Below are 26,787 nucleotides of genomic sequence, written 5' to 3'. Positions count from 1 at the left end.
GTAACACGGTAGGGTGTGATGATAAAAGCCTACATGTGCAGCGCTGCTCTTTGTTTTGTTTGATGATCTTTTAAGGCACCGTGCTAAGGGTGGATGCTCACAGGCAAGTGTGTGAGCTTGTTACACCACTTAGTCACTTGCTGCAAGTGATGTACAACATACAGGAAATGTCCCAAAGCGTCACACTTACTATTTTTTCAGGATCCAGTCCTAAGGCTTAGCTCAAGTTAAGGGCCAGGACATGCAGCCCGAGGCACGGAGAGGTAAGGTGTAGCCCCTCAGGTGCTGCTCTGAAGCAGCGGGGCATCTCTTGCAGGGTGACGGGCTGGAGGAAGAAGAGTAGCACCCAGCGCCTGCAGCAGAGCCAGGTTATGACTTACCCCATCAATGGCAGTGCAGACAGCTGTGCAACGCTTGCAGCAGCAGAGATTTACACCTTATGTGCAAGGTATAGAAACATTTTATACAGTAACCAAGTCAGTGGAAGGTCAGTGTTAAGATTTCAAATATTTTAATAAGAACAATTCATATGAGTAACTCACTTCTGTACATTCATGGAGTACAAAAGCTTCCCCGGCTACAGAGACTAATGCTCAGACTTTAAATATATCTACAAACTTTTACGTTGGTCACTGGGAATACTGAGCTTCAACAGGACATCGTGCTTGAATAAATATTTCAAATATAACCTCTTGGAAATGTTCTCTTAAAAAAAAAAAATCCCTTTCTATAGATTAAGTTAGGATTCTATGGAAACACATTAGACATCCCTTTAAGGTTCAAAAATAGCTCTCTGCCACAGTTTGGATATCTTTATTGCTTTGCCAACCCCTAAGCCTTAATATGAGCCCTCATACGGCTTGATTGTGCTTACCTTTACACTAATGTAATCTTTCAGAAAGTTTTTCTCTCAGCTTCAGATGCGAAAGCATCTGTGGAAATACTATATTGATATTAAAATAAAGAGAAAACAGGATAGCAAACCAGAAAAATGAATTAGGAGAGCTCCAGATTTTTAACGGGGGCACTGGGAATCTGGTTCTGAGTTGGAAGAGTTAACCATACCAGCAAATTGCCTTTGATTCATAGCTTCTTCCAAAAACCAGACTCATCCCAGTGAAATGATTATTTGTCAGTGCCAGCTATTTTCAAGTTTCCATCCCTGCACATGGAAAATATCCCCCTACTCTTCCAGAGTACTCCAGTGAGGTTAATCTGAGGTCAGACAAATTAACTTTAATTTCAGTTCAGCTTCTGTGTTGGCACAGACCTCCAAGCATCTGGAAACACAGAACATGCTTACCCTGGACAGAAACTCTCAGTTTTTCCCAGCTATTGGACACGATGGGAGAGAGCCCAGGGCTGTACTCCTTGGGGAAGAGGAGGAGATACTTAAAGAAAGATCTTGCTGTCTTGGTAAGACATGCCCAAATTGAAGCACGATTCTCATAGTGACTGGTGGTGGTGGAATCCAAACGCAGCGGGTGTTGGAGCAGGCTGTGGGAAGTAGAGGTTTTAAGCATACGGGTTGAACAGAAAGCGTATTTGCGACCCTCAGTCCCTGTGCTCACTGTGTCACGTTCCTTATTAGGCACCTTGTCACGGCTCTAAAAATTGCTGCTGCATTTTAATAATTAGGAAAAGCCCTCTGAGCGGCAACTTTATTTATCACCTATGTTTTTAATGTCTGCCCCTTAAGAGCTAACTTCGGACAAGTTAAACAAATATCAGCCTAAAACTGCCCTCCAGATTCCAACATAAGCTTACAAACAAGGTATTTGGAATCTGGGAAATCAAGGCCTAATTGCCTTGAACATAGTTCATAGTTCACTTATTTGCATGTGTTAATGCCATTTGTCATAGGAACGCTGGCTCCCTCCCATTTGCAACTGAATTTACCTCAGGAGACTTGTACTAGTGGAATTAGCTGTAGCAACTTGTCAGCAAACAGTAATTAACTCTTCCCACCAGAATTTTACTTAATGTACAAGGAGGTCTGCAGTTCTGCACAACAGCGATACTTAAGTGATGGTGGAGAAAAGAGCATTGCTGACATAACTGGACCAGCAGCAAAGAGCTTAGGTACAATTCAACAGGAAAAAGCCAGTAAGCTGTCTTTCTACAGGGGGCTTCGTTACGCTGGCTTTTCCAGTAGAGCTCAAGTACCATTTTTCATAAACATTTTTACAAAAGAGAATTTGTTCTCTCAATAGCCAAGTTTTATGTAAACTGGAGCAGCTGGAAGATAAAGACTGTCTGGCTGAACACTAGTGTCAAACTGTACCGAGTTTCACTGTAAAGTAAAAATAATACCACCACCTGTACAGACACAGCACTGGGCTTCCACTTGCCTATTTTGCAACTAGAGAATCGCGACTTCTGGAACTCCAGATCTTTCCAAAGCTTGCTCCTGCTCACAGTCCTGAGGAGTGAGCTGGCTTAGTGCTTGGCTCTTTGGAGAAAGCAGAGAAACCAACATTTCCTGAAATGCAATTTAGCAAAACTTAATTTATGTAAGTATTTCCACTAGGGAAAAGGCAGTTCATATCGCTTAGCTACCAGGCTGAGAAACACCACATCATTTCTCTTGATTGTACACGTGTAATCAAACCAGCTGCAAATCAAACTTGCACCTTCCTTATAGCCTATCTGAATGTAGGTATACCTTCACTGCAGGGCAGCTAACGCTGAACTGCACCTACCTCCAGCCTTCGTTTAGCTGCAGGGAACAAACTTAATCCAGTTGATGAAACCAAACTGGATTTGGTGTTACTCTACCCTACCTTCAGGGGATGGAGCTGTACGCATTGGAAGTGAATAATATTTTTTTTAAAGGAAATTCTGGTAATCCAGCATATTCCACTCATTTTTAGCCCTGCTTCCTTTTCGTAGCTTCTCCTAGTTCCCTCAGCAGGTTATTGGCAAAGTCAAAGGACTATACAAAGCGCGCAGCTTGAACTGGATTTGTAACGCCAACTTATTCCATATTCACCAGAGCATGAAGCTGTGGCTGAATAGAGTCTGTCTGTGTATGCAGTACTGTCAGCTCACTTAGGGTGGTAGCTATAAGGGCTTCCTGGGGTCCGGGAGTCCCATCTGACTTACAGTCTGTCCCTGGTGCAGACCCGCTGTCATGCAGTGCAGTCACGCTCCCTGGGACAGCAGCCAAGCTTTGATAGTGGCCATTTTCTGAGAAAGACAGCAGCTTCTCTGGCATTTTAGGTGACACGTCATAGTCTTCATCTGGGAGTTCTGTTTTGTGACCTTCATCGTTCTTAGATGCTCCTTCAACAATGACAAGGAAGGACTTCCACGGTGTGTTTTTATCGTGTATCTGAAAACGAACAGCAGAAGGTTGAACACATGACGAGTGGCAGGCAAAAGCCTGAACCCAGCTCTGGTAGAAAAGGTCTCCCTTTCCATCCCCCAGAACTGTCCCCAGGCTATATCAGTGTACATCAAGGCACTAACCCGTGTCCCTGGTGAGTTCCTCTGGTGTTGTAAAGCATCTAACTGGCTCAGCAAAAAGCCTGGCCCTGAAAATGAATTCTCCTATCACTTCCCAGCTGCATGGGGAACACGGTCAGAGGGCACAGACCAAATCTGCCACCAAACAGGCTATGGGTGTGACCTATATGGGCCATGCCCCAATGGATCAAGAATGGCTTCCTTGCAGACTGCAACCACTGGAGTATTTTTAATGCCCTTTCACAGAGGACAATGTGCTAAAACCAACAAAAACTGTGCAGGAATCCCCCCTCCAGGCCTGGCAGAGTATAGGCCTGGCAGAATATAGACCCATCAGTGTGGTTGTGAAAGAAGGCTCGAGGGCAGAAGGCAGGGGGAAGACAGGGCCTTACCGACGTGTGCCGCCGGAGGGTGGACTTGTCCGTGAAGGTTCGCCCGCATGCGTTGCACATGAATGGCTTCTCCCCGGTGTGTATGCGGTGGTGCCGCTGCAGCGCATTGAGCTGGGTGAACTGCTTCCCACACTGGTCACAGCAGTAGGGCCGCTCGCCTGGAAGCAGAGCACAGCATCGAGGGTGACACAGGGATGGTGAGTGCTGCTCCCCGGTAACCTCACTTAGCTCCTGCCTCCATCAGCACTAAGGAGAGCACCTTTGGGAAACACCAAGGTGCTTCCAGGATTCTCACAACAGGTTTGGTTTTGACACATCTGAAGTAAGCAGATAATTGCAGTTTAAGGGCTAGACCCACAGCCAGCGTAGATCTGTGCAGCCACGGAAACCTCCACAACTTTTGACCTATCTATTCCACTAGCAACTAAACGTCCTGTCCCAGAATGAAATTTTGCCTATTTACAAGGTAATTTGTGCAAGCATCAATATTAGAGCTTCTCATAACCAGTAGCTTCACTCCAAATATGTCATAAACTGTCTCATTACACTCACTGTATTAAATGCTTTTTGGAACAACCACAGGGTAACACAGTCTCCTGTTTCCTACTTTCCTGGCTAAAGGAAAAATGAGGATACCAAAAACATTTGAAACAGATGCAAGTGGTGTCACAGAAAAAAGAGATGCCATTGCAGAACACGATGATGTTCCTGTTAGCACTAATTATTTACTGGTAATGTCCCCTGCTCCCCCTACAGTAACGCCACACAATAAGGAAAGAGCAAGGCACAGCAGCCAAACGAGAATTTTGTTAGCATGGAGAATGCGGGCAAGGATGCTGCCTATAGGGTGGGGCTGGATAAGAAAGCACAGTACTTACTACACGATCAAAATAACACAAACAGTTGCAACCCGCGTTATTGCTCAGTGATGTGGAGTTGAGAGGGCAGACAAGAAAAGAGAAAAGCATTTCTGATTCCCCAGCAGACATGAAACTCAGAGCCAGTGTGAGGCAGAAAACAGAGTTCTGCCCTCTGAGAGGCAGGGTAACAGACTGTAAAACAGACAGAAACGCTAAGGCTGCAAAGAGTGACTGTTCACTCTTCCTTTCAGCACTGAAACAAAGCCTACACAGTTGAAAGTTAGTGGTGTGCTGATGATCGCTGCTTTCCACTCAAAAAAATAGAGCAGCAGGTAGGAACACAACAGAGACTGAAGAGAAAATCCAAGCAGGAAAGACCACAAACAAGATAAGTGGGCAAGCAGACAAGGAACGGATCAACCCTCTGCAACGCTTTGCTCAGAGCTAAAATGGGCATACTGCTTTGGTCACTAGTAACCCTTCAGTTCCTCCTAACAGAGCTGCACTATTAGCAATATCTGTGTAGGTCTTGGGAATGTTTTAGAGATTTGCTCTAAGAGCCAGGAAGAAGCACAGGGAGGTACTAGCAGAAGCAGAGCGAGTGAAAGAATATCCTGCATCAAGAATCAAACCTTCCCCTTACTTGAGTCCTTGCTGGGCAGGAATTCAAGCAGTGGGAAATCCTAATTGAGAAATCCCTTATCTGAGTTGTGCAGCTGGGAGAGTCTTTGCATCGTGGTGGTTTGTTTCAAACAAAAATAAAGAGCACCTCCTACCTGTGTGAACCTTTATATGCTGGTAAAGCGAGTTCCTCTGTGCAAATGTTCTGAAGCAGACTTCACATTTAAACGGTTTGGATCCTGTATGGATTCTGTTATGGTGCTTCAAGTACTCCTTGGAGGCAAAGCTCTTCCCACATGTTTCGCACATAAAAGGCCTTTCTCCTGCAGCAAGGGTGAGGAGGAGAGTTAAACCAAGGTAGCATTTGCAAATGGTACATTGCATGCAAAAACTGGAAACTCCTGGACACGAACCACGTGCCAACCTCACAAAGCATCTGCACGCACCGCGGTGACAACAGCGATCTTTGCACAAAGCTCAGGCTTCCAAGAAGCCTGCACAAAGCAGGCCAAGTGCAAGAGGAACCACGCCTCTCTAGATGAAAGGCCCCCACCTGTAAGCAGCTATTCACTTCTGGAAAAGCACTCTTGTAAATACATTTCTTTGACATTTAGTGTTTTCTGCCAGCCACGTTCAGTTACGAGTTAACCAGCAGAAAGCAGACTGGTTTAAGAGGATTCAATTAGAGATGCACACATGCCACACACAGCTCACCGGCAGGACAAAGCATCAATTCCAAACACCAATTGAGGCTCCAAAGGCTACCCAAGAGAAGGACAGGTGCTTTTAACAAGATTGCTTTGCAGACCAGCACGTGCCAAGACAAGTTCGACATCCCTTGGGCAACTCTTCCAAGGCTTAGAGAGAAATCCTTTTTCTCTTAAGAATCCAACCAGACCTGTTACGGATGCTAGATCTTTGGATACTGATGAATACCCAAAGTGGTCCCAGTCCACACTTAGATGCCAGATCCCAGCTGGCTGGGAGCTTCCTTTCTCTTTAATAAGCTGCTTTTACTCTTTCCACTGTCTGCTCATCCACTTGTAAGAACATTTCTCAGAAAAACTGTGTCTAGGGATGAGGAAGTCTAGTTTTATATCAAAACCAAAAAGACATGTAGCTCTGGAATGAAAATAAGACCTCCTGGTTTCACAGCAGGCTGCCTCCAATGCACAGTACGCTGTCAAAGAAAGCCTTACCTGTGTGACATCGTTTGTGATATATTAGCATGTGATTCTGAGTGAACCTGGCACCACACTCATCACAGACAAAAGGTTTTTCACCAGTATGGATTCTGAAACGAGAAAGCAACGTTAGAAGACCAATGTCTATTTCTCTCCTTTGCAGCACAGCACAAGTTGTCTTTACTTTGTGAAGAATCGCTGCGTGCCTGCACAAGGCTTTACTGTCCTTTGGAAATACCTTTGGCCAGGCCCAGTTCTGTGCTTCCTGCAGGGCTGCTTTGATGGCATTGGGCTGCATGAGCAAGGCCCAGATCCAGATTTTTTTTTTTTTTTAAAGTAAAAACAAATTGTTAAGGTTAGAAATTGAGTAAGGTTTAGAAAAGCTTATATTCAAATTGAGAGACTGCAAGAAAAATGTCATCATCTTGTGACCTGAAGAGCAGATCTTGTGCTGCTGGCAGTACCGGTACACTATTCCACGCAGCACAGGACTGCTGCTCCCGCAGGGCCATCATTAGAAGATGAGTGTGTGGCCACAGCTTGAAGGAGCGGCACGTCACGTAGGGTGAGGAGTCGCACGGCGCCACTGCTGTGCGGGCAGCCTCCTTCCCGACACCCCCGCCTCGCAGCCTGACCCCCAGGAAGCTGGGTACAGGAGGAACAGCACACAGAACTGTCACCTGTGCCAGTCTCCAGGTCCCTCTAGCTTAGATTTTCACCCCATAGTGAAAATCAAAGATCCTTTGAATAGTGCTGCAGGATCTCAGCCCTAGATGTAAAAATTTCTATGAGAAAATGAAAAACTCCCACTACAGATTGTCACAACACGCACATTAGGGCAGCCCGCAGTTTCCCGCGCTCAGCAGGCTTACTGAATGCTCGCGGTAGCGCTTGCTGGAGGAGGAGCTCAGCTGTGCCAACCACTTGTTTGCAAGCAGCACAAAGCCATGACCGGTGGTTAGAGGACACGCGATGAACATGAGATCCCACACAGCTGCGCCAGCAGCAACGCCACAGGGCAGCCCAGCACAAGGCTGCTCCCGAGGTGCTTCCTACCCCAGTGCTTGGGGATCTTGCTTCTACACCTCCCTCCTTCCACCCTCACTCCCTGGCTACATCTGTGTCGGTCTCAGATCACTGCTTTGGGACACTGCTAAAAGCAGGACACAGCCCTTAGAAACCCAGAAGTAACGCCTCGCTAAACAGCCTCTCCCAGGAACTCCCGAGACTGTGTGTTTGTGCTACACCTGACCCCACCGGTTCTGCTCTGGGTGCCTTCAGTGCTTCGCTTGCCTCCAGGCAGCACCACACTGGCCTCTTCCCAGTCCAATTTCAGTTGCTTTCTAGGCTTAGCACCCAAATCTGGTGCTCTTCCTTTTAATACAGTATTTTTGTACTTACTGCATAACATTTTGCTACTGAATATAAAGAGGCATCAACATAGCTGAAATAATTATAGCCCTGATCACACAAATGATTCAGCACAGGGTTGCTTTTCTCATGGGAAGCGTCCCACTGATTCTAGATAGGTGCACTCCCACAAGAAAACTTAGCTGCGCAGCAGCAGGCCTCAGCCCGTGCACCTCTACTTGGCTGAAAGAGAATTACAGCAGCTCCCTTAACCTGAAAAGCAGGAGAAAAGCCATGAAAAAGGAAAAACTGAAGCTTTCCAGTCAGTCCCGTTTCACATTCCCACTTCACTGGAAGGTTCAAGGTGTGATCCAGGGGATTCTGCTTCTCCCCCCAGAATCTAGCAAGGCCAGGTAAGTCTGTTCATACCTCATGTGTGTTTTAAGTGCTGAAGGCTGAGAAAATTTAGCCTCACACTCTGTGCACCCATAAGGCTTGTCGCCTGTATGCGTCCTTTCATGGAGCCTCAAGGCAGTTTTGGAGCTCAACCCCTTTCCACACTGCTGGCACTGATGACGCTCCCCACCACCCTCATGAACCTGGAGAATGTGCCTCTTGACGTCCTTCTTCCTCTTGAACTTCTTACCGCAGAGCTCACAAGGGAAGTGGCGCTCGCTGCTGTGGACATGGCGCTGATGGCTTTTTAGGTTGCACCGGTTGGCAAAGGTCTGACTGCAGGTGTCACACCGATAAATAATTTCGGCTGCGATGCCATGGCTGTGTTTGATGTGCTTGAGGAAACTCTTCTCATACAGGAATTCCTTCTCACACGTGCTGCACTTGAAGTTACTGCCTCGTTTCTTTTTATCCTCTTCGGATTTGTTCAGGTTTTCCTCCGATTCGAAGTTGCCATCGCATTCTTCACTTTCAGGTTTGATGGCATTCTGCGCCTGCTCCTCCTCCCTCTCCCTGTCACACACCTCCGGGTCTTGTGGGTAGCTGTCCTCTTCTGCAGCACCCTCAGCGTTCTTCTGCTGCTCCCTCAGCCGCCTCGTGTACTTCTTCTTTGGGATTTCTACAAATACTTTCCTCCCAGCCAGCCTCCCACTCGCCCTCCTGATTTTGGCATAAGGAGGCTTCATCATTTCCTTCTTTTTGTCCATTTTCTCTTTTGATTTGGCAGCTGGCACCTCAGGGGGCACTCCGTTTCTGGGCTTGTCTGCTGGGGAATCCGGAGGATCCAGAGGATGGTCTGCCCGGTTAGCTTCTGCCACAGCAGCTGCTTTGGACTCATGCAAAATGCTCAGCTGGGCTGCACTCTCTTCCTCAGAGTTCTGTGATTCGGAGAAGTTTTGCAGCTCCAAAAGCACCGACTCAAGCATCTGCTTCTTCAGTTGAAAGCAGGTTTCTGATAGGTCCAAGCACTTCAGCTTTTCGGCTATCTCGAGCATCCGCTGCACTCTGTCCTCTTCCACCTCTACCTTAGCAGTATAGACAAACTCCAGAAACGAAGCAAAGTCAGCAACCTGGACCTCATTCAAGAAGACATTGGTTCTCGGGCCGTCCACGCTCTTCTCGTTAAGGAACACTTCCTTGAAGAACTTACTGGTTGCTGCCAGCACAGCCTTGTGAGCCACGAACTCTGCCCTGACGCCCTGGTACTCCACGCTGACCGTCACGTCACAGAGGTGGCCCAGGAGGCGCAGCTGATGCATCTCATTCAGCAGGTTGATGGGAGAAGACTTGGACTCAAGGAGAACCGCATTGCTTTCCATCTTGCTGCTCTCTGCAAAAGGCTGTTAACAACACTGCGTGTTAGCTATTTGCAGGAAGCTGATAAAACCCAGAGACTTGAGCAGCCACAAGTCCCGTCCAGACTTCTGAGTGCGCTTCACGACAGATTCAAGTACTTCAGGTGCTTGAGCGTAAACGACCAGGCTGTCAAAGGAGCACTGTCAGAAGTCTGGCTGGAAGCACTGACAGGTCTCCCAAAGTGCCCCCCTAAGCGGTAATATCTAAGAACGCTCTGCCAGTCACACACAGATTTCTTGGAAGTTAATTTCATTTTATATCTCAACCATAATTTTACCTGAAACACCAGAGAGTATTAGAAAGCATAACAGGGACAAAGCAAACAGAGAAAAATCAAAAGAAACGTTTTCATTTAGTTCTGCATGCCTCAGAAACTGTTGTCCCTCCTAATCAGGCAGTAGGAGAAAGGTGAGTCTAAGCGACCTGCAATCCTAATTAAATACTTCCTTAAACAGCCTTTTCCGATAAGACTTTTAAACAAGATTTGGATAAACTTCTGAAAGCCTGACTGACTGAGGCAAAGGAAACTGCATAAATATATTGTCAGATTGTAAACCTAAAGAATCACAAACCTTCCCAAAGTGGTGTCTTTTGTAAAGCAATCCCTCACTCAGACTTACAGCCTCCACTTTTTGAATGCCCATTTGCAGTCCTACCAAGGCTTCACCACTTCCAAAACTACTTGGTTCGTATCTTTTTCCAGCCAATGTTTTAAGTTGCTCCAAAGTTCTCAAGGGAACTGAAGTGTTTTTTTCTGTTTCAAAGAAACAAACAATGTTTCTGTGATCTTTGAAGATGGCTGCAGCAAAGCCTCGCCGGGCAACACACTGACTTTCGCTGTGTAACTACAGATGCCCACATTTTGCATCTGAAAAAATTCTTTCCACTTTCCAACAGTAAAGTTTCTTTTCCCTGTCCAATCTCAGGTACAGTAATTTGCAGCGTTTAATACGTGGGACACTAGAAATCTTGCTCAGAAGAACAGAACCAAGTTTTCAAGTGGAGCACAATTTATATTAACTGTAATGAAGCTATATTACATGATAAAGAGACAGGAGAACAGTATTTGGAGAAGAGCGAACACAACCCACCAATCCACCTCAGGTGCCCAAACCTCCATCCTAGATTCTATAGAAAAAGATCATCCCCAAATCAAAGCCTCCTTATTTCCTAACCTGTGAATCTTTAGCTCTGTAAATTTAATATTAAGTTTTGAAATAGTTACATTGACACTATTATAACAAATACCCAAAAAACTGTTACCGCATTAGGCTTACTACACCTCGACAGAAGACAAAGACGACAGAGAATGCACTCTTTTGCTCCACCAGCTCAGAGCATGGTGAACATCTCAGAACGTTGCCCACTTTTACAACCCAATGCTATGCTTCTGTTTTGACAGACTTTTTAAAATGAATGACATGATTTGCCTCCTGGCTGAAAGGATAACACATTAATAATCAGAAAAGAACGTTTTTAAACTTAATTTCCCCTCTCTGTACCTACCCAGGCCTTTCCTTCTCTTGGTTATGTGATACATTGGCACGCATTGAGTGCTTTACCTGAAATAACCGATGGTGGTGGAACTTAACGTTTTTTCCCTAACACGATTATTTTTTAACTACTTATCGTCCTGTTTTGCAGCTGCCTATCCACTTTCCATTTGTCATCACGTGTAGACTGCAGTGGTGCCCTGCAGGGAGGGAGAACCCAAGGCCCAAACTTCTCCCCCCGCGGTGAGCGAGCTCCTGACCGTGCTCGGGAGCCGTTTGTTCCAGCAGCCGGCTGCAGGTGCCCGCGGCGGCAGACACGCAACGCCGACGTTTGTTTATTAACGCCGCGCAGCGAGAGCTCCCTGCAGCACTTGCAGCACGGCGGAGGCCGCTCCTCGGTGCCAGCACCGCCCGGGCGCCGCTGGAGGAGGCGGCCGGGCCCAGCGCACCCCGGCCGCCCCTTCCCGGCTCTGCCCGGCGGGACGCACGCGGGGCGCCGAGCCGCGGCCCACCCCCCACCCCCCAGAGGGCCAGGCCGGTGCCGCGGCACGCAGCCGCAGGGCGGGACCCACCTCGGCGGCGGGGCGGCGCGGAGCCGTGCGGTGCCGGTCCGGTCCGGTCCGATCCGTTCTGTGCCGGGCCGGGCCGGGTCGCTCCTCAGGCGCGGGCGGCGGCCGGAAGCGCAGCGGCGGGAGCCCCGCCCCCTCCCGGCGGCGGCGGAAGCGGCGTCACAGGCGGCGCGCCGGGCGTCGCTAGGCGACGCGGGCGGCGCCGGCGCGCGCCGTCACTTGCGGGCGGGCTCGTGCAGCGGGCGGATGCGGGACCAGTTGTGCGCGCGGCGCGCGGGCGGCCCCGCCAGGAAGCTCCGCCACGGGGCCGCGCCGCCGTGCACCTGCGGGGGGAAGGCGGCCGGCGGCTCAGCGCGGGCACCCCGGGCAGCCGGGCGGTGCTCGCGCGTCGAAAACACGCGGTGACCGAGCTCGCGAACCGCGCCTCCTCCTCCCACCAGGCCCCCGGCCCGGCCCCGCCCCGCCCCGGCCGGCTGGAGACGCGGCGGTGGCCCTGCAGCAGCAGGCGGCTTCGCAGTGGACAGCCCCCGACCCTGCGCATTCAGAAGGGGTTGTGCGGGCTCGGCAGTGGCACAGCAGCGGGGAGTGCGTTAAGCAGATAAGGGGGAAGGTCCCGCTGCCCCCAAACAAGGAGGATAGCTAAGAAAAACAGGACAAGCAGCGCGGGAGTAGTAAAAACAAAAATCACGTCACGAGAGAAAAAGGAAAAAAAAAAAAAAAAGGAAAAGGAAAAATTAATGGTTGGTCAAATAAAACTGTACAGAGGGTATAGAAGGGTGGTGAGTAGGTTGAGAACCTGTAGTACTCAGCCAAGGAGGAAACGGGGGAAGAATCAGGTGTCGGGTAATGGGGAATAATATAAGGTTATGATCTACTTTAGCTGTGCACTCCTGCTTGCAGGATGCCCACCATTGCAATCACGAATAAAATAGCTTCACAGAATACCCTGTCTGAAAAAATTATTGAGATGGTTCTCACGGGTTCCAGCCCCCAGCCCCAGGCCTCATTCCTCTACTTCTTTTTTCAATAAACACCAGCACAGCCCGACCGCACTCAGACAGGGCGCAGCATACCGCCACGTGTCTCCGCAGTGTGGACATGTCCGTGAAGGCTCTCTCGCATGCCCGGCACTTGTACGGCTTCTCCCCGGTGTGGATGCGCTCGTGGCGCCGCAGGGCGCCCTGCTGGGTGAACGTTTTCCCGCACTGCTCACAGAAGTACGGACGAGTCTCTGAAGAACAAGGGAACTGGAATCAGAGACCTGGAAGGCTGGTTCTTTTGGTCTTGATTTCAGCACAAAAAAAGCATACCGAAGTCTGAAAAGATGAATGCTGGGATAAAGCTGTGTAGCTAGGGCCCCAGGCACGTTTCTCTTGGCTTCTAAGGCCACCTGATAAATGTTTCTAAGCCTTCCCTGGCTGCGATGCAAAGCCTAAGAACAGCTCTTGCAAGGGGAATGCAGCAACTACAGTCACTACAAAGTGAACTACAGTCACGTTCTCCAGCAGCACAAAGTTGTCTCTGTCTTCTGTGCAAGCACCATTCGATAGTCATATCGAATAGTAAAAAAAAAAGTGCAGCACCTTGCACTTTTTAACAAATCAGGATCGTGAGGAGTCCTGCTTCTCCTCACCACCTAACTCAAGGAGCTTATAAAAGTGTTTCTGGAATAAAAAGTGAATAAAAAGTCACCATCCCAACTGTAAAGTACTTCAGACTCAAAATTCTATGCCGTTCATTTTCCCAGCCCCGACAGTTTCATTACCTGCATGGACGTTGCTGTGCTGAGCTAGCGAGGCTCGCAAGCCGAACGTCTTCCCACAAACCTCACACTTGTATGGCTTCGCACCCATGTGGCATCGTTTATGGCATTTTAGGTATTCATTGGTGGCAAAGTGTTTTCCGCACATATCGCATTTAAAGAGGCGCTCTCCTGAGAAAAAGGGAAAAGGCACTCTGAATTCTCGCAGCAGTCTGCACCCGAAACTCCCTCCTGGCTCTGAGCTGTACAGGGTTCCCTTCTGCATGTTTAACTTCCTGATGCTTTTCACTCAATTCAAATATTTTTCTCCCCAGAATCACTTATTTCACAATTTTAAGCTTTTGTTTATTTGAGTTCCTTGTGGCTCTGTTTATCCTTTGATTCTGTCCTTGGCCCTCTGCGTAGGAAGTCCCTTGGGACCTCGCTCACTCACTCAACCCTTAATTACGCTTTCAGCGCACAAGACTCCAGCCCCACGCCACCACCCCCAATTCTCTACTTCAAAGTTAGTTTTCGTATGCCTTTCTACCCCTGTTAGTTCCTTCCCAGTACTTGAAGTTTCTTCTCTGAGTTAGTGAGCAAAAAATCGTGCACCTTCAAATCCCTACTCGTTCTTTTCTGGCAGCAGCAGGAGGCAATGGAAGGAACAGAAGTCTTTAATGCTTACCTGTATGTGTTCTTTTGTGGCCAGTCAGTTTCCCTTTATCGGCAAAGCAAGCCCCGCAGTCTTCACAGATGTATGGCTTTTCCCCTGTATGGGACCTAAATGAAGCAAAATACAAATGCCTGTTAATAAAATAGCTCCCCTAAGGTGTTTTTAAATACTTGCTGCTTGAAGTTACGTTCTACACGTTACAGGAAGCACACTTTATTGTGTCAGATGAAGGTAACTGGGAAAAAGCACGTTCTGCTCAGTCAGGAGAGAGAACGTTTACCAGCACTGGTGCTACGTAAAGCTTTCCTGTTTTAAGGATTTACCTTTTTCCTCACTCTAAGGCCCTCGAAAAATCCACCTTTCTCTCACAGGTTGCAGTTTGCAGCGTAAGCACTGGAAGGGAGACAACGGGGAAGATGACAGGCTGCTGCAGTGCTACCGTCTGAATGCATCCTGACCGTCCCCAGCACGCTGCCAGCAGCAGATCTCTCCAGACTCTGCGGGTGGCGTACTTGCCCTCCGTAATCCCTCACAGCCGCATGCCTCTGGCTTGCAGGCTTCAAAATGGAATACCCTGCCCAGTTTAAGTCAAAAGGCACAAAAGTCAAGCAAGCAGTTTTTCCAAGCACATGCTGGATGCCTGATTTTAAACCAGCTCATACCAAAGAAAGTCTGAGCCAGAGGTCCTGACTTTTGATCTTAACACTGCGCTGACCTTCCTTACTGCAACCCACGCAGTATGATTTGCAAAATCACGCCTGATTTTGAGTTGTTGGGCAGAATGCTGCAGATATGAGACAGGCAGTTACCCAACACAAAACCCGTGAGTCACTGTTTTGTTGCAGTTGGTCCCAATTTCAGGCTTCGTCTTACCCTGTGACAGCACAGCCCTGCTGCCTTTCAGCTGACACAGCCACGCAGTTTATTGCTCTGCAATCAGCACACTTCACAATTTTTAGATCACTGTAAGAATGCTTAGGAGACAGAAAAACATTACCATCCCCATCGCGTGGGCCCAGTCTGAAACGATGGGTTTTCTCTCACCCAGTTTAGCCCTCCCACAGTTCACCTCCCGTTACAAGCTACCCGCTAGGCTCTCTGGAGAAAGATGGGAAATTCCATGGGATGATTCATCCCCTCCTGGGAGAGGAAACATCTAACACAGATCCCACTAGCGAGCAATTCACCCGATCTAGTTACGCTGACTACAGAGGGAGCCCAGATGAGAAGTCCAGCTCTTGTATCACACAGAAGAAATGAAATCCCATACCAAAAGGCTTGCTCACTGACATGGAAAGAACAGGGCTCTCCACCCGGGCCTCCAAGTCCTTGGCTCATTTTCAGCTCACTTCTCATCAGTGAGGGCCATCATCTGATTTTGAAACCTGTTTCAAGTGACTGGCTTTTGCTTACAAGTTTGGATAGAGCATCTGTTTCCAAATCCCTGCCAAAATTGATGCAACGACCAGATGCAGACAAAGCCTTTACATAAAACAATTAATCACAGATATTACAGATCACATCCTATCCCAATACTCCTGTCGTAAGGACACGGAGGGAGAATGACTCAGAACTGGGAGACAGAGGAGGAAAAAGAAGTGCTGAAGCACACTGGGCATGCAGGGAGTGGTAATGGGAGAAGCAGGACTGAAGGCTGACCTGGTATGGATCTTAAGTTGTGATGGCTGAGCAAACTTTGAATGACAAATGCCACATTCGTACGGCTTTTCTCCTGTGTGCGTCCGCATATGAAACACCAGCGCTGTTCGGGAGCTGAGGATCTTCCCACAGACGGAGCAGAGAGGGCGTTTGACTCTGCCTTCATGCTTCCGCATATAATGCGTCCTCACATCTCTCTTTCTTTTAAAAGTGGCATTGCAAAGGGTGCAGGCAAACTGCCTTTCTTCACTGTGGACACAAGCTCGATGCTCCTTCCAGCTGTTGTAGCTAGCAAACGACTTGCTGCAGACATCACACTGATAGACTTTGCCAGGCAAGCACTGATGGACATCTCTGCAGTGATCCACATATTTTTTCCGGGAAACGAACTGCTCATTACACTTATCACATATTATTACATAGGCAGATTTCTTATTCACCCCACTTTTATTTACCTTCTTCATTTTAAAGTCTTTGTCTGATTCACGTTCTTCAGCATCCTTCTCATTAGAGCGTTCTTCATCCTCATCACCCTCAGCACAGGCATCCTCATTATCATCTTCAACTTCTGAATACCCTGCTTCATAATCTGCCTCCTCCTCTCCCTTCACGCTCATTTCACCTTCAACTTCATTCCCTTCTTCACTCGTTTTTTCCCTTCTTGCTTCAGTTTCCTTATACTTCTGCTTCTGTTCTTGCTCACTGATACTGTCTGCCTTGGGAGCAGATTCCTCCTCATGGCTTGCAGCCTCTTTGAGCACGGCACACTTCTGTAGTTCAGCCTCTGAGGCCCCATCCCATGTCTCCCTCTCAGGGTCTTTGCCGCCGTCAGCTGCACTTCGTCCGCGTGCAGGCGGAACTACCATCCAGTAGACCGGCAAAAGTTTCCTCTCTTGCCCAGATTCATGGATTTTTCTGTTGAAACAAACAAACAGAGCACAACTTTAATAGGTTTAATAGTTTCAATTCAGGCATGTTTGTCTTGGAGGAGGGGTTGTTTCCTTTTAATCGCTCCTCACATCATTCAGAGAATTAACAGCACAGTGGGAGAGCCAAATGGAAATTTTGCAAGGAGTTGGACCTTGCAATTAAACAAAACTGAAATGCCTCAGAGTTCATCAAGGTTGGAGTCTCTCAAGTATACTTAGTTGTCATCTGAACTGCAACCTAGGATGGACCGTAAGTTTTCCTCCAAGACCATGGTGGGCAGTATAAGACATTAATGACTTAAAACAAGGGAAATCTAGATTAACCACCCACATGAAAAACCAGAACAGAGCCCCTCATAAGCCACCAGTCGAGGCAGTTAACTCTACTCACCACTAGTCAGGACGTGGACCGTGAACTGCCACGGTTCTCAAAGCAGGTCAGACATGAGTCTGCCAGAAATCACGTCAGGACAGCGGACAGAGCCTTACAGTACACGGATGTGCTGGAGAGCCTCTTACGCCCCCTACAAATTTAGTCTCCAAACATGGAATAAACAAGTGCTTTTTAAAAAAAAATCAAATACAGTTTGAGGTCCTCTTGGTGGACCTTTGATTATTAAAATCAATAAATAACAAGACCAGATACTAGCAGCTCTCTTGCCCTGGAGAAGAGCAGTCCCTATGGCTCGTTTACCTGAAACTGGGATTTGGCATGAGTTAGAGAGCAGAAAGCATGCCCTCAACTGAAGGCTGAGCCTACACTAGAACGGCTAACAGGTAAAGGTTTAAAATCATTTGTCTCAGGGACTATGGCACACAACCTGTGTTACCTTCAGCACTACAGATAATCCAAACTGTAAAGCACAGTCTCATCTTGGATTTACTCTGGAAAGCACAGAGCAGAAGTGCAGAAGAACAATATGGAACAACTTCTAACACTTTATGACTCTAGGAGTTAACCTGGTCTTGTAACTCCTTTTATCCCCACTTTCTTTATTTCACCGGATTTTTGATTGATCCGATGGTATTTTCAAATAATTTAGCTCCCTTAATCTTTATTTTGGAATTCATCCTGGAGTGAATTAGTAGTATTACCATTTATTAGATATATTATTAAGAAGCAAGAAAGCACTGGCATTAAAGAAAGAGGAAAGACATTTTTTGTGCATTTTAAACAGGTGCTGGTCCTTTCCAGGCTCGTATTTAAAAACCGAACTCTGAGGCTTCCAAAATCACTTAGGAGATCCAGTTGCACAAGATCTCTTTGATTCAACAGGAAACGCTTGCCTGAATTCCCAGTTCGGAAACCTCAATACAGTAACCCAGACTGAGAGCCCGGTGAAGTAACCCCCCAAAAAATCTATGCCGATTTCAACAGCCTTCCGATCAGCTCCAAGGAATTCTGGAAGTGAAGCATTCAGGAATGCTTTTATCCTGCTGCCCAGAAACAGCATGCATTTTCCTGTGCACACACAGACACACACACACGCACCCAGAATGCTGTACCTGACGTGGGTGTTGTAAGCAGACCTCTGAGCAAAGCTGGCAGGGCAGCGCTCACATTTGTACGGTTTCTCCCCTGTGTGCGTTCGTATGTGGACCGTCAGGCCACACTTGGAGCTGATGACCTTGTCACAGTACGGGCACGCCTGCGGGTCCCGCTTCTTCTCGTGTACCCTCCGCACATGGTCGTTTATGTCCTTCTGGCGCTTAAACCTCTTGTCACATAAGAGGCAGGAAAAGCCCCGCTCCTCACTGTGAGCGGTGAGGTGATGCTGCCTGAGGTTTTGGTGGCTGGAGAAGAGCTGCTGGCACACGCTGCAGCTGTACTTGACAGCCAGATGCACATCGTGCTTGAGCTCCATGTGTGACTGGTACTGCTCGGTAACGCGGAATGATGCGTTGCACTTCTCGCATGCCGTCTGCGGCAAGACTTTGGCCACACGCCGCGGTGATTTCCTACGTTCTGTTTTACTGCTAAGTTTGGAAGTTAAACCGTTTTCATCTTCCCACTGCTCAGGCAGCGTACTGCTAATCACTACGCAGGCTTCCTTTGACTCAGTCTGAGTTACAGGAGAATGACTATCGTGCTCCGGAATAATGACACCCGTGCCGAGGCTGCTGCCGGTGTCTGTCTTGTTACATTTTGGTCGCTTTGCTGTCCTGGATTTTGGTTCTGGAAAGGCAGTGCCCTGCTGCTCCAGACTTGTTGGTTGGCCTTCAACGAGCTCATAACCAGCCAGCAGCTTTTTATGTTTTGGCCTGTCCCAAAGTTTCCCCTGCATGGGTACTGCCATCACTTGGGAAGAGCTGCTCCCTCTGCGGTCCTCTTCTTGCTGGATGCGAGGCCACTGTGCTCCGCCATTTTCGCATGGCTGACCTTTCAGATGGAGGCTCAAATCTAAGCCCTTCTTGCCCTCTGCTCTCACTTCTTCACAAACGTCAAGCAAATCCTTGCACTCAAGTCTTTCGGCTATTTCCTTCATTCGCTGCAGTTTTTCTACTTCAATCTCTACTTCTGCGGTGTATACGAACTCCAGAAAAGAGGTGAACTCTTCCATGCAAATGTCTTGTATAGTCACCGTGCAATTCTTGGTGTCCAGCATCTCATCATGCAGGAAAAGTCCTTTGAAATAATTGCTGGAAGCTGCCAAGACAGCTTTGTGAACCAGAAACTCCTCCTGAGTTCCTAGATACCGCGTGTGAACTGTCACATCGCAGAGATGACCCAACTGGTACAGGGAATGCAGGGCCCTCAGGAGGTTAGGAGCAGCAACCTTGGATTTCATCAGAATTTTCTTCTTCTCCATCCTGCCAGAAAAACAGATAAATGTTTGAATGCTTGCTCTCCCTCTTCCATGAGTTTTCTTTTCACTCCTATAAAACAGTCGCTTATATAAAAAGCTCAGTGTGGAGCTGTGTCCCGATTCCCCATTTAAAAGACGTAGCGAAGACCTCAAGATTACTTCTGTCAACGTAAACGTCATCAGCAAACACGCTTTTAAAATGCAGATGATTTACAGGGACAAGTTACATATCTAGAAACAATATATAAAAATATTTTTGGACAAGGCAGTAGTATTTTATTTGAAAAATATTTCAAAACTGCTTGCTCCTTCTCAGTCACCAAACAGAGGGGTCAGAAGTTTTTTTTTCACATTTTGACAATTTGACAAAGAACAATTTGCACTTTCCCAGCAGCTCAGGGACAGAGGCTGCATGTCCTTACAAAAAAGCACGTCTGAGAGCTCTGTGGCTTTCTCATCTCAACCCCCATGCATGTGACACCGATAACTCTGGAGCAATAAATCTCACAATGGACGATGCCAGCACCCCTTACTGTGGTCTTTAGATGCTCCCATAATGCAAGCTGTTCCGATCTGATACTGTAAGCTGATCTTCCTGACGCAGCAGTTTCTGAATGCCTGTTATTTAGCACATGTTTGCAACAGATCTGTAACCCAGGGAGGAATACTAGGCCAAAATAAATAGACCAAGTAGCCTGCTATTGCTTAAAGGCTCTGCTCAGGCTTGGCTCGCTGTGCTTGCTTTCACTTCTCATCTGAATTATGTTTGACATTATATTAAATACATTCCTGGCAGATATAAAGCGTCTGATTAAGAAGACAAATGCATCTTCAATATACAGCACCAGGAAGTTGAACACAATATGTAGCCTAGAGTGAATAGGTTTGAATAGCAGGCTTAAGAGATAGCCTTGAGAAACTCTTCCTATTACAAGCTGCTGCAGCAAGCACCACAGAGGATAATCATCTTCTAATCTGCCAGGAGTAAGTAATTCATAGCTTGTGACATCCCAAATAACGCTTTAAGAACTGCATTTAAAGGTTTAAACTGGTTTTCTAAAGACCCCTCTAAGTGTCACAGGAACGTGTACTGCCACGTTCATGGGGAAACGGGCGTGATTTCTACTCAACCTTAAGTGCCTGCACACCTGAGTTATGCAAAACCTCAATATTTGTACTCAGCTCGGGTTTGATCCTGAGTGCTCTCCTCCGTGAGCTCCCGTGAAAAGTCTCACCCAAAGCAGGGGTCTGCTTGGGATGCCAACCTTCTCATCTCGCTAGCACGCAACCTTCTGTCTCCCCTGTTCCTCAAAGGTGTTTACTCAGAAAAAAGAAAACAAAAATGTTATTAAAGGAAAAAGACCTCGGGTAAGTAGCTAAAAGGAAGAGTGAAGACAAATAAAGCAGGTGCTGAAATAGACCACAGGAGCTGGAAACGGGGGGATGTGCAAAACAACACTGACTGCATTCTATCAGAAAGGGACTGCTCAGATCCAGATCCCTGCAAGTGTCCAATAATTAACACAGTCTCTGCCTTAGGAATTCTGGACAGCAAAGAATCTTGTCAATAAATGCACAGCGCTGTTGTTTTGCACCTCATTTTGGCTGAGATTTTTGCAACCTGCCGCAAACCCTACCTACTACTTTGCATCTACCCTGTAGAAACAGCAGGGGCCAGCAGATCCCAGCCTCTAGGTGACCACCCAGTCCCAGAAGACCAAGCAGGCACCTTCAAAACCCTGCCAACTCTTCCCTACCTGCATTCACCAGCTCTGCACTGGCATTGTGTGTATCAGCGGCTCCCATGGCACACTTGCAGGCTGCGGGAACAAATGCAGACCAGAGGCTAATACCTATACCCAGCCCACAAATTCACAAAAGCTGCCACTCCATCTGTGCCCTGGCTTGCCCTTCTTAATGTTTTCCAACGTGATATCCTTCCTCCTGCCTGAGAGCTGACCCCAGGGCTGAGCAGCTCACTGATCAGTAGCGCTTAAGGAAATCAATGAGCATTTTCTCCTCCTCCTTTTTAAGATCCCTGTCTGCGATAAATTCTCAGTACACACTCATGTGAACTCAGCTAACACTGGTATCTGACACTGAGCCAAGCAGAGGTATGTTCCAGCACGATCTCTTTAGCTCAGCTGGTTCTAGATTAAATCAACGCAGAAATGGTCTACTGAAATAGCTTTCTAATGAAAACCACCACAAACTGAGGCCGCACCTCGAGTACTGTGTTTCAGTTTTGGGCCCCTCGCTACAAGAAGGACATGGAGGTGCTCGAGAGAGTCCAGAGAAGGGCAACGAAGCTGGTGATGGGTCTGGAGAACAAGTCCTACGAGGAGCGGCTGAGGGAGCTGGGGTTGTTTAGCCTGGAGAAGAGGAGGCTCAGGGGAGACCTCATCGCTCTCTATAGGTACCTTAAAGGAGGCTGTAGAGAGGTGGGGGTTGGTCTGTTCTCCCACGTGCCTGGTGACAGGACGAGGGGGGAATGGGCTAAAGTTGCGCCAGGGGAGGTTTAGGTTGGATGTTAGGAAGAACTTCTTTGCTGAAAGGGTTGTTAGGCATTGGAATGGGCTGCCCAGGGAGGTGGTTGAGTCGCCATCCCTGGAGGTCTTTACAAGATGTTTAGATGTAGCCCTTAGTGATATGGTTTAGTGTAGGACTTGTTAGTGTTAGGGCTGAGGTTGGACTAGGTGATCTTGGAGGTCTCTTCCAACCTAGACGATTCTGTGATTCTGTGAATTCTCGCCAGTTTTTTTCTCCAGAAAAAGATGTGACTACTTGCTGTTGCTGCTTGGAGAGAACATTTAACTTGACTTTTCTGAAGTACTGCTGACTAGCTGGTTTTCCTGTTTTCATTTCATGAGGTTAAGATTGGCACACAAGGTTCCAGTGATATCAGAACAGCATCTAAGGGTTAGGTTTTTTTGTTTGTTTGTTCTTCCTGAAAAGTTCAGTCAATAGAAGGTTTCTAAGTATTTTGCTTTCCTTTGAGGCGTATGGGAGCAGCTGCTTCTCCAGTGGATTAGGAAAGCAGTTTCCTCCTTACTTTTTACACTTCATTAAAACTTAATGACAAGAGAAGATTTTTGAGCAATTCCAACCCCCCCCCCAAAAAAAAAAAAAAGGAAAAAAAAGAAAAACCAAGGATAACAGATGTAGTAAATCATTTCCTTATTGAATCAAAGAGAAGCACATTTTACTGTAAGGACTACAAGTTAACATCGGCTTGAAATTACAACCAGTAATTGAACAGAAGAAATGACGCCAGCACCATTATTAGTATCAGGCTTAACTCGGTCGCTCCATTTACGTGAACAAGACACCCTGGTCTTCACAATCCTGTCTCTCGACTGCATCTATCAAGCGAGCATTCCCGGAGCTTCACCCTGTCTCCTGCTTGAGTCGGCCCAAAACTCGAAACAACCAGCACTTCTCTTTCCTGCTGGACTTGAATCGCACCACCCTAGCCCCACGGCGCGGCAGAACAAGACCCCAAGTGGCGACGCGGGATCATCAGCAGGGCAGAAGAAGCCCAGCGCAGCACGAGGAGCGCTCTCTGTCACTCCACAGCTGCCTCCTGTTTTCTCACACTCTGCAAGACCCTCTCCGAGCTCTACTTGAGGGGCACAGGGCTCACACCTCACCGTCAGAGGCACACCGACCACCGCAGGTCGTTGTGAACCCGTCATGACTGACGGAATCAGAAGCAGAAAAGAGCTGGCAAGAGGCTAACAGCCCTAATAAATACCATTCTGCTGTACCCTGAAGCTACTTTTGCAATAAGGCAGCAAGCTGCTGGCCTGAGACACTGACTTCAGGGGGAAGATTTAAATGGGAACAACATTTTTTTCCACAGATTGCAATTTAAGTGTTTGTTTTCAACTTTTCAAATGAACTTCTTTCAACTTTTTGCCTGATAATAAAAGAAGAAACGCTTTAAAGAGTTTGTAAGTATGCAACATTTCCAGAAAACATAATTAGCCTGAAAGAACCACTGCAAAAGCCATGTCTCTCCAATTCCAGTATTCTATTCAAAACCACTGGAATAAGTCCTAATAGCAGCTTCCAATCCCAAGAAAGGATTTACATTTGTTCTGTGCCACACCACTTTTGTATAACACAATGACACACTCAATAGCTCTGCTCTAATTAGAGATAATTAAAGTAAATGAAACAGGAAACCTGTGTTTGTAAGAGGGACCGTAAGTATTTCTAAAACAGTGCTGTTTCTTGACTTTCACAGTTCACGCTTAAGTAGAAACTTCTATGGCCCAGAGCCTTAAATGCTGTGACATGGCACAGCCCTTCTGAAAGGAAGACAGCGAACGTACGCCCATGTATCTGGGGGAAAACAACAACAACGTGATAGGTCACAGAACAGAATTTTTGATAAGCATCCAATTCAATTTATTTCATATAAATATGCTCTGCTTTTTGCAAAGTACACATTATCTTTGGTTGCTCAATTCTCCCTGAGCCTTTTCAATTAAATCTTAAGGTTCCCTTCAGAGAAGTGCTGAGAACTTCTTCCCTAGCTGATCTTCCCAGGAAGGGTTCCTCTAAGCCCCTGACAGCCATGCACACACACAATGAAGGGCCCTGGCAGCCACGGCAATAGGAAGCCCTGAACTAAATCAGTGGTGTGAGAAGAAAACGAGTCCTGGCACGCTCTCGTCTGATCACCTTGATCCCCTGCAGAAACTGCCCAAAGACCTCTTTGAAATACTGGCATGGCGTAAGAGAGCGTAATTGCTCTTTTAGATGACTGGGTTGAAACTTTGCAAAGTATGATAAACATGGGTAGATGATGGCAGCAGTGTAACTCTCCAGATCCTGGCCAATAACGTGAATCACCGTGGAGATCAGATTAAGCACTCAGGGCCATAGTACAACAGGCAGTACTCAGTAGCACACAGATGGCAGTAAGTCACTGCTGCAGACCCCTACCACCTTGTTTCAGTTCTCAAACAAGCCAAAGACTACCTGTGATGCCTCTTCTCATTTTCGCCTTTTTTCTCCCCTGTAAAATCAGACAGTATTTGCCTGTATTGAAGCGGGACTGTGATGATAAAATACTTTCATGACAGTGGGATAATTAACTGCTAGAGGTGAAAAGGAGTATTAAAAGGGCGTAAGTAACAGCTGGAGTCACTCACCTGCACTAATCATCTGGAAAATGTCGTTTATTGACACGGGTTCCTGCACAAGGCAGACGTGTTTAGTTAGGTCCGTCCGAAGGCCCAGGAGCAGGGCACTGAGCCACAGCTCTGCTGCCTCAGCCCCGGCCCGGCGGTGCTCTGTGGGACACCCTGGGCAGCCCGGCCCAGCGCCCAGCTCGTCCTGCTGGGCATGGAGCTGGGGCTACGCTCCCTGAGAGGGCTCCCTCACAGAATCCTGATTCTTCTTAAAACGTGTGAAACTTCTCACCCTGCCTCGCGGGCAGCGAAGGCACCGAGACACGGCCAGCAACGCCCGAGGTTCCCTCACAGCGCTCCTCACGCCAGGGAGCCGAGGCCGGCCCGGCTCCGCCGGCCGCACCTGAGGGCAGGGCCCACCGCCATGACGCCTCACGAGGCAACGAAGCCCAGCCCGCGCCGCAGGGGCGGTGGCTCCCGGGGCCCTGGGACACCCTCACGGCGGGCCCCGGGGGGGGGTCCCCGCGCCCCCGCCGCCCCCCCAGGCCCCGGCGGGGCTCCCCGCCGCCCTTACCCTGCCGCCGAGGTCCCGCTCCTCGGCCTCCCGCCTGGGTCGCGGCAGCCGCGCTCTAGCCGGCCGCGCACCGCCCCCGGGAGGAACCACCTTCCCCCCCCGCCGCCTCGGAGTGATGGTACGGCCCGCTGCCCGAAAGCAACATGGCCGCCCTCGGCTTCGTCACCTCGGCCTGCTGGTCTTGCCGCCATGTTGAGTGAGGGGAGCAGCATGTCAGGAGCCGGCAGCCATCTTGGGCGCGGGTCCTTTGCCCTCTCCCAGTCGTTTTTACGGCGCTCTTTCGTGTCTGGGAGGAAGAGTCGTGCTGAGCAAGGAGGGGGTGTCTTCAGCCAGTAGCTGAATAACAAACAAGCAAAAACACAACCCAAACCAACCAACCAGCAACACAAACCACCTGCTGGGCAGGGACCAGGGACAACATGCCCCAAGCTCACCTGCCCGCTGAGACCTGCCCTCCTGCAGGCCCAGGGCACATCCCACCCTCAGAAGTGCGTGCCTGGAGCAGCACCCCAGTGGCACTAATTTGAGAGGGGCTTTATTGGTTTTTAGCCAGGGTAATCAGGGAGGCCTCTCACGGCTCAGTTCAACACTGTTACACGCTCTGTCTGCTTCCCGAGCATGATGCACCGAATTCCTCAGAATGGCAGGTGGGGGTCAGTTTTAGCCATTCCTTAGACTGCTTCTGCTGTTAAAATATTTCTGCACAAGAAAGTGCCGAATCTCACCCCACAAACAGCCCCACAATCAGGGCTATCAGAGTAAGAGGCAACCCCTGCTTGTACATATTTGTACAGACCAGCCTACAGATTTATTTTGCAGAGAGTACCCCAGGCAAAAGTGGGATTTTGAGGACCAGAGCTTACTTATTTCTGGGCTGTTTGTTTCAGGAAACCACCAGTGTCTCCTTTACTGCTGTGCTAGTTTTCCTCATATGAGAGAGATTCACAGGTGGTCCTGGTACCATCCTGCTCAGGGAAGACAAGAGATGGGAGATTTCTCTTGCTAGGGGTAGACAACAGGGAAATGAGGAAATACATGGCTTTAAAATGTTTTCTGACACTCAAAAAGAAAATCTCAAATCTCGGGGCAGCGTGTTCGTGCAAGTTGTGTGAAAGCATTTTGTTCCCGTGAGAAAGCAAGCCAGCTTTGTTGAAATCTTCCAGAAGATCAGGTTTCAGGGCCCCAGTTCTGAAAATGGTTTCAAGCTGGCTGCCAGGACTTCGTTCACTTGCATTTGGTACTTTACTGTCTCTCTACATTGCCAGGCTGGACAACAGTGAAACGAACAGTTTCTGTGGGGACTTTGTTTTTCCAGTGATTCATATATATCTTCACTAGCAAGGGCTGGTTGAAAAAAATACATGAATTTACATAGCTTTTGTTCAATTCTTTCCACAACACTGAAAAAAAATACAATTGAATCAAAAACAATTTGTTTTCACATTTTCAGAATGAACTGTTTCACTGTTCTTGCCCAAACACATCCCAAAGACTGCATCTGCCATCAAAGG

The 26,787-nt window shown here is 48.0% G+C and overlaps 1 protein-coding gene across 7 annotated transcripts; it reads right to left on the bottom strand.

Moving 5' to 3' along the window:
* Nucleotides 1–497: 497 nt before the first annotated feature.
* Nucleotides 498–26,787, bottom strand: GZF1 (GDNF inducible zinc finger protein 1). 7 transcript variants are annotated; one of them, XM_083829662.1, is made up of 11 exons: nucleotides 25,443–26,787; nucleotides 18,261–19,565; nucleotides 15,826–16,740; nucleotides 14,179–14,273; nucleotides 13,515–13,682; nucleotides 12,823–12,980; nucleotides 8,305–9,671; nucleotides 6,541–6,635; nucleotides 5,497–5,664; nucleotides 3,861–4,018; nucleotides 498–3,334 (listed from the first exon to the last, which is right to left on the bottom strand). In XM_083829662.1, exons 2-11 carry the CDS (start codon nucleotides 19,562–19,564, stop codon nucleotides 2,978–2,980), a joined length of 4,785 nt encoding a protein of 1,594 aa, XP_083685788.1. In that variant the 5' UTR covers nucleotide 19,565; nucleotides 25,443–26,787; the 3' UTR covers nucleotides 498–2,977. The 7 variants fall into 7 exon arrangements, 6 of the variants coding, with proteins under 6 accessions (XP_083685788.1, XP_083685787.1, XP_083685786.1 ...); XM_083829661.1 differs by lacking the exon at nucleotides 25,443–26,787 and adding an exon at nucleotides 25,277–25,420; XM_083829660.1 differs by lacking the exon at nucleotides 25,443–26,787 and adding an exon at nucleotides 24,724–25,220.

The sequence above is a fragment of the Anser anser genome (assembly GCF_964211835.1).
Source record: "Anser anser genome assembly, chromosome: 3".
NCBI lineage: Eukaryota > Metazoa > Chordata > Aves > Anseriformes > Anatidae > Anser > Anser anser.
This window is presented reverse-complemented; position numbering and strand designations above follow the sequence as displayed.